This window comes from Macrotis lagotis, chromosome 1 (assembly GCF_037893015.1).
Source record: "Macrotis lagotis isolate mMagLag1 chromosome 1, bilby.v1.9.chrom.fasta, whole genome shotgun sequence".
In the NCBI taxonomy this organism is placed as follows: Eukaryota; Metazoa; Chordata; class Mammalia; order Peramelemorphia; family Peramelidae; genus Macrotis; species Macrotis lagotis.
The window spans coordinates 897,108,114-897,119,465 of NC_133658.1; the positions used below are offsets into that span (position 1 = coordinate 897,108,114).

General features: G+C 39.0%; 1 protein-coding gene across 1 annotated transcript in view; it reads left to right on the top strand.

Annotated features, from left to right (window-relative positions):
• CFAP74 (cilia and flagella associated protein 74) overlaps nucleotides 1-11,352 on the top strand; it is a 131,027-nt gene that overhangs the window by 33,304 nt on the left and 86,371 nt on the right. Inside the window, exons 7-10 of the mRNA XM_074218707.1 lie at nucleotides 3,674-3,847; nucleotides 6,993-7,103; nucleotides 7,942-8,044; nucleotides 10,430-10,587. Of these exons, the coding sequence (XP_074074808.1) occupies nucleotides 3,674-3,847; nucleotides 6,993-7,103; nucleotides 7,942-8,044; nucleotides 10,430-10,587 (546 nt within the window). The remainder of the gene's footprint in view (nucleotides 1-3,673; nucleotides 3,848-6,992; nucleotides 7,104-7,941; nucleotides 8,045-10,429; nucleotides 10,588-11,352) is intronic.

Genomic DNA, 11,352 nt, shown 5'->3' on the forward strand with positions numbered 1-11,352 from the left:
TCATTTGTAGGAAAACCCATGAGTTTATAAATGGGAGCACTAGACTTTGGGTCAGGAAGACCCAAGTTCAAATCCTGCCCCAGACACTTCTAAAACCTGAGCAAATCCATTGGGCTTCAGCCTCCTCAACTATAAAATGGACCTGGTATTAGCAGCTATTTAACAGGACTCTTATGAGAATGAAATGAGATACTTTCTATCAAGTATTCTGACAACCTATAGCAATGTGTCAAAAGAAAAGGGACAGGGGTGGCTAGGTGATGCAGTGGATAGAGCACCAGCCCTGGAGTCAGGAGTACCTGAGTTCAAATGCAGACTCAGACACTTAATAATTACCTAGCTGTGTGGCCTTGGGCAAGCCACTTAACCCCATCTGCCTTGAAAAAAAAGAGTTCTAGACCTCAAATCAGGAATACTCATCTCCTTGAGTTCTATCTGGACTCAAGACGCCCCACAGTGTTTGCCTTAGTTTCCTCATCTGTAAAGTGCGAACACAGAGAAGGACATGGCAAACCACTCCATCTCTCTACCAAGAAAATCCCAAATGGGGCCACAGAGTCAAACAGAACTGAAATGACTGAACAAAGCAGCCAGCTAACAACAGAAAACTGAGTGACCACTCAGAGCTAATGGAAAATTCAAATAGGCAATTCTGTAGCTTGTCCCACAGCATTTCTCAGGTTGTCTTATTTTTCTTTCAAAGTGTTAAGATTTATTTTCCTTCTTATTGATTTGCTTTCTTCTGTGATTGGGGCTGTAGAAATGTTTAGCATATTTCTAGAAGAATTGTTTCTAGTTCACTGGTTTAAGAAAATTTAGGGAAAAGATATAAAAATCGTATTATTTTATGGGTCTGTTCAGATAACCTTGTGTAGTTGAAAGATGTTTTAATAAGAAATAAATACGGAACTTGGGGGCGGGGGAAGGGGGACAGTAAGGGCAAATGGAGGAAAGATGACAAGAGAACAAATGAGATGCCTCTAGAACCTCCATTCTGCCCTCCCCACCCCAAAACAATAGGACAGATTAAAAATCCAATATTGTAAAACTTGTACTGGGAACATTTTGTGAGAAAACAAATACTATTTAAGCCTCTGTTAATATTGTGTATTCTAGCAGCACATATATAGATTTTTTAAAGTAATTTATGACCAATCCTTTGGTATAATATTTAGTATGCAGGACAGACTTGGGTAAGGTGTGGTAAGACAGATGAACAGCTCAATAGTGCCATAGCACATAGAGCACCAGGCCTGGAGTCAGGAAGATGTATCTTTCTGAGTTGAAATCTTGCTTCAATTACTTACTAGCTGTGTAATCCTGGACAAGTCACTTAACACTTTTTTTATTAAAGAATTTATTTGGGGCAGCTAGGTGGTGTAGTGGATAAAGTACCGGCCTTGGAGTCAGGAGTACCTGGATTCAAATCCAATCTCACACACTAGCTGTGTGGCCTTGGGCAAGCCACTTAACCCCATTTGCCTTGCAAAAACCTAAAAAAAAGATTTTATTTTGAGTTTTACAGTTTTCCCCCAATCTTCCCCCACCCCACCCCCACAGAAAGCAATTTCTTAGTCTTTACCACTTACCACTTTTTTGCCTCAGTTTCCTTATGAGAAAATGAGAAAGCTGGATAATATCATCTCTAGGGTCCCTTCCAACTGTAAGATTTATGAGCCCCTGAAAAGAAAACATAGCCACAGAAAGGAGCATGAGTAGATGCAAATACATACTAAGTTTATTTCATTTCCTCAGAAAAAGTCCTTTTTATATTACCTCCCCCCCCCCCCCCACACACACACTCCCTTGGTCCCTGATTTCCATTGTTGTTTTTCATCTTTCAGTCACTTTTTCAGGTGTTTTCTCAATTTACAAATGAGAAAATTGAGACAACAGGGTTAAATGACTTGCCTAGAGTCATATAGTTAATAAGTGAGGCCAGATTTGTACTCCAGATGTTTCTGAGCCTCATTGCCCATGCCCATAATGCAGACTAACATTTGTAAAAGCATATTTCAGTTACATTATTGGACTTTTGTGAACTAATCAGGGAACCTAATGATGATTTATTACATTATTCCAATAGGTAAGTATACTTCACATTCTAAGCAACTGATTTATAAATATGCTTTTAGACTAGAACCAGTGCATGAGGGGACATTTTCTAGTTGTGTATGTGTGTATGTGAAAGTCTGTGAGTGAGAGGTGGTAGAGACTTGTCTGTGGTCTGTCTCAGATGCTTACTGGCTGGTCGACCCTGGCCCCGTCACTTATATGGTATAGCTAAAAAATGGATTGGTAAATGAATGAATGAAAAAAGTTTTGTTTAGAGCTAATCATATGGTAAGTACTATCCCAAATTCTGGGAGTCGGGGGGAGATGCAAAAAATAATTACTGCAATGGTATTACAGGCAAGGCCAGAGCTCTTCCCATAAATCACTTAAAGCATATGCTTCATAGACCCTGGAAAAATAAATAACCAGACACTCAATGGATGCATGCCCCCACCACTAGGGGCCTGGGAGAGGATGCTGCTGAAAGGAGACTGCAAGAAGCCTTTGCAATGGTTCTCACCTCTACTTTACCTTTAATTTCTCCTTCTGGCTGACTGTTCCTTCACTAGTTGTAACACTATTACATTTTTGAAATCTTACTTCCACGATCATCTCTCACTGGGCTCCACCACTTCCTCCTTTCATTCCTCTCAAGTCTCCAGGATGGTCTGGTTCATGCATCCTGAGAACATCCTTTCCTCATTACTGCCAAAGGGTTTATTTCAACACATTCACTATATCAAACTTTAGCTACAAAAACAGTAGTTGGGTTGAGGGCACTGGGGGGGGGGCAGCAGAAGTAAGGGAATGTTGGCCTGGTCTTCAACAATATGCTTGTAAGAATTATCTTATGATATTTTCTTTCAAATTCCCTTTTATGGTCATTATTGTATTTATGGGGTGGGGGTGGGGGAGAGGGAGGAAGAATTTTCTAGTTTATTTGGGATTTATCACCTCTCATTCTCATTGGCTTCTACACACACACACACACACACACACACACACACACACACACTCACTCACACAATCCTGAAGGATTCAGTAGACCTAACCCAAGAGAATTAATTGTCAAGGATTTGAACTGCTTTCATTTGCCAGATTATTAATTTTATGCATTGTGCCATTGCAGTAGACACTACTTTTATTGTCATTATTACATCTCCACTAAAGCTCAATGTATACTGCTGCCTTCCCAAGGAGATTCTCAAAGGTTGTGACTCTGGTTGGTATCACCACGCTGGACAGGTTTGTCACCCAGACACCAGCCAGACTGAATTTGTAGAGACTCATCTCCGGCCTCACTGAAGGGCGATGGGTCTTTCTGCCTCTTCTCTTTTGAAGACCCTCTTCTTTAAGTGTTAGAGGAACTGGACTTGGAAGAAGTGGCCCACCTTGAGGGAATCCTGGAGTGTCAGTTTGAATCTTGGGCCTACTTGTGCCTCAGTTTCCCCTTGCATAAAATGAGGGGGTTGGACTAGATCACCTCAAGGTCATTTTGTAACTACTAAATGAATGAATCCATGGTCTAATGGTTATTATAATTTTGAAATGGACATAGCCAGACAAGCTGATGGGGGGAGAAGGAATGGCATACAATTTAAAATTCTTTATTTTAAAGGGAAAACGTGTGGCACATTGAAATTGAGATGGGAAAATTCACTGCTCTCCGGGAGAATCTTAAAGTAGAAGAAGCTAAAGTAGCACAACTTTTCCAAGCACAAGCAGAACAACGGTTTATTCAGGCAAAGATTGCATCTATCAGGACGGAACATCGCAAAATCTCCGAAATTCAGTACGTGCAGCCAATGATTGCTTTTCCCCCCGCTCTGCTGAGAAGGGAGTGTGGTGTGGTAGAAAGAACCTTGGTCACAGGTTTGAGGGCTGATTCAGCTAGGTGATGTTGGGCAAGTGTTTTCACTTCTCAGCCTCAGTTTCCCTATTCATCAAATTAGAGCATTTGCACAATTTTAATGTTATTTTTGTGGAGAAAGCCCTTTGTCTTTGTAATAGAACTTTGTCAAGCTAGCTGTTCTTTCCTCTCTGGGTCACTTCCAGTGTTTCTGGATCAAGTTCACATCCTTCTGAGGGTGTAAGGAGGAAGGGAGGGCTCACACAAGTTATCTCCACTGCTTCAATGAAATGCCACTTGAGAAGACCTGGGCCACTGGTCCTGACTTCAAGCAAAATGATCAGTTCATTCATGTTAATGCTCAGGCCATAAACACTAGTAAAGCAGAATCAGAACCAAATGAAAATATAACATGTGGCAAGTTTGTAATACTCTCTGTATTCCAAGTTTTGCTTTTCTTATGAATACCAGAAAGATAGCTAGCTAGTTTGGTGTTAGTTTTTATTTTGTGTTTTTTTTTTTGTAGCAACATATTATGTGAACATTTTAAACCATAACTTTTCCACTTTTAAAAATCTGTTGAAAATAATGTCATTTATACTGACTTCATGGAGATGTTATTTTCATTCATGCAAAAAACATTTATTAGGTGCCTATTATGTCAGACAATGGGTTAAGGACTGGTGGGTACAAAAAGAAGCAAAAGATAGTCCCTGCCCTCAAGGAGCTTCCAATCTAATGGGGAGACAACATGCAAACAGACAAAGTGAACTGAATACAGGAAGCAGGAAATAATTATCAGAGGATTTTGGAATGAAGAAGGGTCAAGGAAGCTGTTTGTAACTTATAACTTATTTTTGACTTGTGGAAACAGCTTTATTTGAGAGACAGTCCAATAGCACAGCAAAAAAATTAGGACCAGGAGGAGAGTCCTGGGTTATTAACTGTTTGACCATGGGAAGTCACTAAATGTCTAATGATATTCCCTCTCCTTCATGAGTGATGGGGGGAGGGGTGTACTTTATAAGTATTCAAGAGCTACAGAAATGTAAGCTATGGCTATTCTCTGACCCTTGTCATATAGGAAGGATGGGAAGGAAGCATGGTACCATGGAAAGGGTTTTCATTTGGAAGTTAGAAGGTTTGAGTTCAAATTCTAACCCTGGACTTTACAATCTATGTGACTTTGAGTAAGTCACTTCATTTCTCTCAGTCTCAGTATATACATTCAATAAATATAGATGGTCTAAATACTACTCTAGACCCTAAATACAATGCATAGCACAGATTCTGTGGGATGTCAGAAACCCATCTCTTTCCTCCCATCATCTCCTCCTCTTTACCCTTAGACATAGGATAAAAGGGTCTCTTTCCCCATAAACCAAAGAATAAAAAACTGAGTTCCCTACCTTTAAGACCTTTAGTAGTGGTGGTACCTGGGGCAGGAGCTCTGACAGGGTAATGGGAGTTTAAACGGGCCAAGGTTGTAGCTCAACAAATGGGTTGGGGGTTGGAGAGGCAGACACTGAGGCTTTCTACCAGTTGATATCAACCCACAAAAATAGCATTTTTTATATTGTGGTCCAGTTCCTTGTCATTTCCTTCCTTTTATTTCACTCCTCACACTTATATTAATGTGTGGTAAGTATTCTGCTAGGTAAAACAAAGACACAAAAAAATCAAAAGAGGACCTGCCCTCCTAGAGCTTACGCTCTACTACAGAGGAAGTAATGCAAATATTGACAAATAAATACAAAGTAATTTTCCAGAGTTGTGCAAGTGCTGATGGCAAGGTCAGGAAAGAAGGGTTCTCATGTCTGATATCATTGGGAAAGGTCAGAGGTTAAGAACCAGGGTTGGGACACTAGAGTCCAAGTTTTTTAGCGGGGAGGGGAAGGAGTTGTTACTCTGGTCCCTCAGTTAAATCAGCTTTTTTTCTACTCTTATGTCATTCAAGTCTATCTAAGTTAGAGGAATGTCCCAAATTTGATTTCTTCTTCCTGCCCAAACCACAGCACTTGGGACAGTGATATTTTTTGGAAGAAGTTTCATATTTGTGGATATGTTACATGAGTTTTTATAATACTGGAAGTGTGGAGATGTACTGTTTAGAAACAACCTGCCAAAATTTGTCTTGAAACAGATTTTACTATTTAAATAGCACGAGCAGAAAACATTTTGAATATACTCATTTGAAAGGCCAACCTTGTAATGACATCACATATATATGTGCTGTCTCTCTCCTCACTGGAAGATCCATTTTGGTGGAAAATGAATCCTTGTAAAATATAGAGAGTACAGGTGAAGCTATCAATGTCTCATTCATCACAGAGATTTTTACTTTGCACATTCATGAGAAAGACAACTTAGTATAATGGATCAAGAGTCTGCCTTGAAGCTCAGCTGCCTCTTCTTGATGCCTTGGCAAACTATCTTAGCTGAAAATTTCTAAGGAAGATGCCAACCTGCATTGGTGAAAGAAATTTCCACCCTGGGACTTCCCTGTAATGATGAAATCACAGCTCTAGTCCCTAAACATTTCTAGGAGACAGAATCCAAGAAAGGGACTGACTTTCAAATCAATCAATTCACTTTTTCTATTTATTTATTTGTTTGTTTGTTTGTTTGTTTGGATTTTGCAAGGCAAATGGGGTTAAGTGGCTTGCCCAAGGCCACACAGCTAGGTAATTTCAATCAATCAATTTAATAAATATCTTTTCTGTGCTAAGAAATGGCGGATACAAAAAAGAAGCAAAGGCAGTTTCTGCCATCAAAGAGCTTACAGTCTAATGGGGGAAGACAAGGAAAATATTTACATATAGATATATGCAAGGCAGAATACATAGAAAATATATACAAGATAAATAGGAACTAGTACAGGGAAGACAGAACTAATTATTTTCTATTTATCTTGGGAAAGAGTACCAAAGCTTCAATTCAACAAACATTTATCATGCACCAATGTGTACAAGACATAATGCTAGGTGATGATACAAAAAGACAAAAAAGGGGAAAAAACATGCAGGCTCATATTTATCCATCTCAAATCTTACAGGTGATGTGTGTTTATCTTGATTTTCTTCACCAGGAAAACATTGAACAAGGAAAAGAAATATGAACTTCACCGTCAAAAATTGATCTCTGATGCCAAGAAGAATCATAAGACAGCAATCCAGTTCCTAAAAACCACCTTGACAAAGTATTCTTTGTGTTTCCCCCCTTTTTTTGACCCCCCCTTTTCATGATCTTGTCCAAAAAAACCCATAAATGAAGTTCCCTGAGGTTCCATGTTGAAATGAACAAACTCTGTTGTGAGTTTTGGAAGTGACTCAAGTCTTAGCAAAGAGAACAGTAAGCAACTGGGAGGTTCAATACACAGAAGCCAGTCTCCAGGAGACCCATCGGCCTTAGACACTAACAGGGCAAGTCACTTTGCCTCTGTCTACCCCAGTTTCCTCAACTGTGAAATGGGGGCAATCATAGTGTCCGCCTCCCAGGATTGTTGTGATATACATCATCACATGAAGTAATCTTTGGAGAGTGCTTTGCAAACTGCAAGGTACAACAAAAATGTTAGCTAGTAATTATTCTTCTTGGGGACTAGGATCTACTTTCTTAATCATGGCCAAAGGATAGAATTATAAACTTTGCTCATCTCTTCTAAAGTGGCAAAAACATGAAATAATATCAGGACAGTAAAAACTATTTTCCCAATATAACATAACAATAACAAACCTTAAGTACTAACTGTGTAGCAGGAACCATAATGATCAGTATGAATGCTCAATTGGAGCACTTTTGGGGAAGTAAGGAGGAAATACAGAAATTGATAAACCCCAAGAGAAAGTGTTCTAGGAACATAGGAGAAAGGAAAGGACATTTTAAAGTCCCATTAGTGTTTCACCCATTGACCCCCCTTTTTTAATGACCCTGCAGAAATTGATAATTATCTCTCCTCCCTTCTTCCACCTCCTACCCTTTTATACTTAATGTAATACAAGTGCACAGTTTACTTAAAAAATGTTTCTTTCCAATAGGGTTCGCAAGAAAGAAGCCAAGGAGGAAAAGAAATCACAAGAATATATAATGAGAAGATTGGATGCTGTGATATCCCTGAAGAACAATATCACTGTAAATCAGGTACCATGTCCTAGACTAGTACATCTAATCTTCCCTCTCCTAGTTGTAAAAGTTCATGGTTTTCTTCTGGAAGAGAGTTCTCAACCAAGGACATGAGGGTTTCTTAAAATAGTGTCATTGATATGTTCAACTATGTTGAGTGTTTTCCTAATATTGAACTATCCCTGCCTACCTGATATCAATCCAGCCTGATCATGGTGTATTCTCCTAGTAAAAACTTGCTATAATCCCTTTGTTAAAATTTTATTTAAGATTTTTGCATCAATGTTCATTAGGGAGATTGGTGTATGATTTTCTTAGTCTGGTTTGGTTCTTCCTGGTTTAGGTATCAGCACCATGTTGGTGTTATAAAAGGAATTTGGCAGAACTCCTCCTATTTTAAAATGATTTATGTAGAATTGAAATTAATTGACAGGATAATGTCAAAATCACAAAAACCTCATCAAAACTATCAATGAGATGACATTAGGGATAAGGCAAGATCTGTGATTCCATTGGGAAATCCCAAGTGAAGCAACTCCCTCTACCACTACAGACTGGTACTTTCTCTAGGATCATTAGTGTGAGAAGGGAAAATAATAGCCCAAGGTCACACAGTTAGGATTTGTCAGTCCTGGAACTTTCACCAAGTCTTTCTTGCTTCTAGGAAAACTTTCTGTTCACTAAATCACACAATTTAATTGTTTTGCTGTTTGGAAATTCCTTGTTCTAGACTTATACCTAGAAATTCACTGTTTTGATTAAAAACAGATTGGGAATTTGCTCATCACAATGCAACCCAGCATCCTTCAGAAATACAAAACAAGTTCCTGATGGCCTTGGGTTCTTACTCTGTGGGTGCCATCCTGAAATCCAGACCACCTCCATTTTTCATAAGGATCATCTTGTCCTCAGATAACAACAATATAACCAGGAGATTTAACTAGTCAGGTTTAAAAAAAAAAAGAAAATTTGAATTTTCAGGTTATCATGGCTGGATTTGAGTGGCAACAGAAAATGAGGAAGGTTTGATGAGGAAGTAATGTCCTGATATCACATTGATATCATTCTTCATTCATTCATTCATTCATTCATTCATTCATTCATTCATGTATTTAATTTCCAACTACATTCAAAGATAGTTTTCAACATTTATTTTTAAATAAGATTTTGAGTTCTAATTTTCTTCCCTTCCTCTATTCCCTCCCCTTCCCTTTGACAGCAAGTAATATTATATAGGTTGTACACATATAATTATGTTAAACATATTTCTATTTTAGTCATTCTGTGAACGAAGAATCAGAACAAAGGGGGGAAAAACACAAAATAAATTTTTAAAATTGAAAATAGTATGCTTTGTTCTGCATTCAGACCCCATGATTTTTTTCCCCTGAGGTGGATAGCATTTCCCATCACAAGTCCTTTAGAATTATTTTTGATCATTGTACTGCTGAGAAGAGCTAAATCTATCATAGTTGTTCATCACACTATGTTGCTGTTAATGTGTGCAATGGTTTCCTGGTTCTGCTGACTTCACTCAGCATTACTTCAAGCAAATTTCTCTAGTCTTGTCTGAAATCTGCCTGTTCATCATTTCTTATAGGACAACAGTATTCCATTATATTCATATACCACGTGTTCAGCTGTGGGAATTTCCTCAATTTCCAATTCTTTTTCACCACAGAAAGTGTTGCTATAAATATTTTTGCACATGTGAGCCATTTCCCCCTTTAACAAAATCTCTTTGGAGTATAGACATAGTAGTGTATTGCTGGATCAAAAGGTATGCATCGTTTTATAACCCTTTGATCATAGTTCCAAATTGCTCTCCAGAATGGTTGGATCAGCTCAGTTCACAACTCCACCAACAATGCATTAGACACTATTGAAAAACACAATCAAACTTGACCCAGAGGTCAAGTTCTGAAAACTCAGCTAAAGGACGGAAGATCAAGTAAATATTTTGGTGGTCGGGGTGGCTAGGTGGCTTAGTGGATAAAGCACCGGCCTTGGAGTCAGGAGTACCTGGGTTCAAATCCAGTCTCGGACACTTAATAATTACCTAGCTATGTGGCCTTGGGCAAGCCACTTAACCCCATTTGCCTTGCAAAAAACCTAAAAAAAATATTTTGGTGGTCCAGGGAAGTAAGATGCCAAGCCTGGGATAATCTGCCAAAGTGGGAAGGAGTATGCGACAATATTAGATCTAGAAAGACAGGAATCAGGTTCAGAGTCTGGACAATAAGATATCAGGATTCTGGTCAAGGAGCATGGGGAAATTTAAGAGCCCAGATATAAAGGTAAATGGAGAAGAGATTCAGAGATTTAGACCCACGAATCTAGGTAACAGGACGTTCAACCACAAGTGAGAAGAACATGTTTACAATGTGTTTCTCTGTTTCTTAGGAAACCCTCCAGAAACTTAAGTCCTGGGACAAAGCCAGGGAACACATGATTAAGAATAAGGAAGAAGCTGAGAAACTGCTCGTAGCATCCCAGGGAGGGGATGTTTTTAAGTACACTTTACACAAAAAGAAAATTATGGAACAAGACCTCCGGAGACGGTAAGGATGTGGACCCAGAAATCAAGGCTTCCTACCACAAAGAGAACATGAGTGATGTAACATGATGGAGCCAGTCAAGCAAGATGTGGTGATGATCCAACACTTTTAGTTCAGATTTTGTTTTTGATACAGTGAATCAGGACTTCATGTGGCTTTTTAATGTTGGAGGATGACTTGCCATTGCTGGATGGGGCTATCCTTCTACCCTACTCAATCCTCCACCTCACTCAGTGGTGCATAGACCTGTCCATCATCTCCCCTATGTGCTACTTCTAGGAACTGAGTAGAACTCGATCCTTCTCCTGTCTCTCAGTTAAGGTTTACTTTATTATTATCACTATTTTTATTATTATTATTGAGTTTTGCAAGGCAATGGGGTTAAATGACATGCCCAAGGTCTAGGTAATTATTAAGTGTCTCAGGTCAGATTTGAATTCAGGTCCTCCTGATTCCAGGGCAGGTGTTCTATCCACTGTGCCACCTATCTGCCCCAGAATTACTTTATCAGAAGTAGGAATTTGGCATCTCTTCTTCCATAATGAGGAATCTCAGATTTGCATCTTACTCAAATCTGGCCACTGGACCCAGATAGCACTGGAGAAGAAAATGAGGCTGATGACTCTTATTTAAATCTAATCCATGTGTCCCTAAATTGCAATTCTCTTGCAAAGTCTGGTTTGGAAACCACACTCTTTGATTCCCAACATCAGGCTTTTGCCATTGAGTTATCCTTCAGGCTAAGGGTCTTATCTTAAAGAAGTCTAA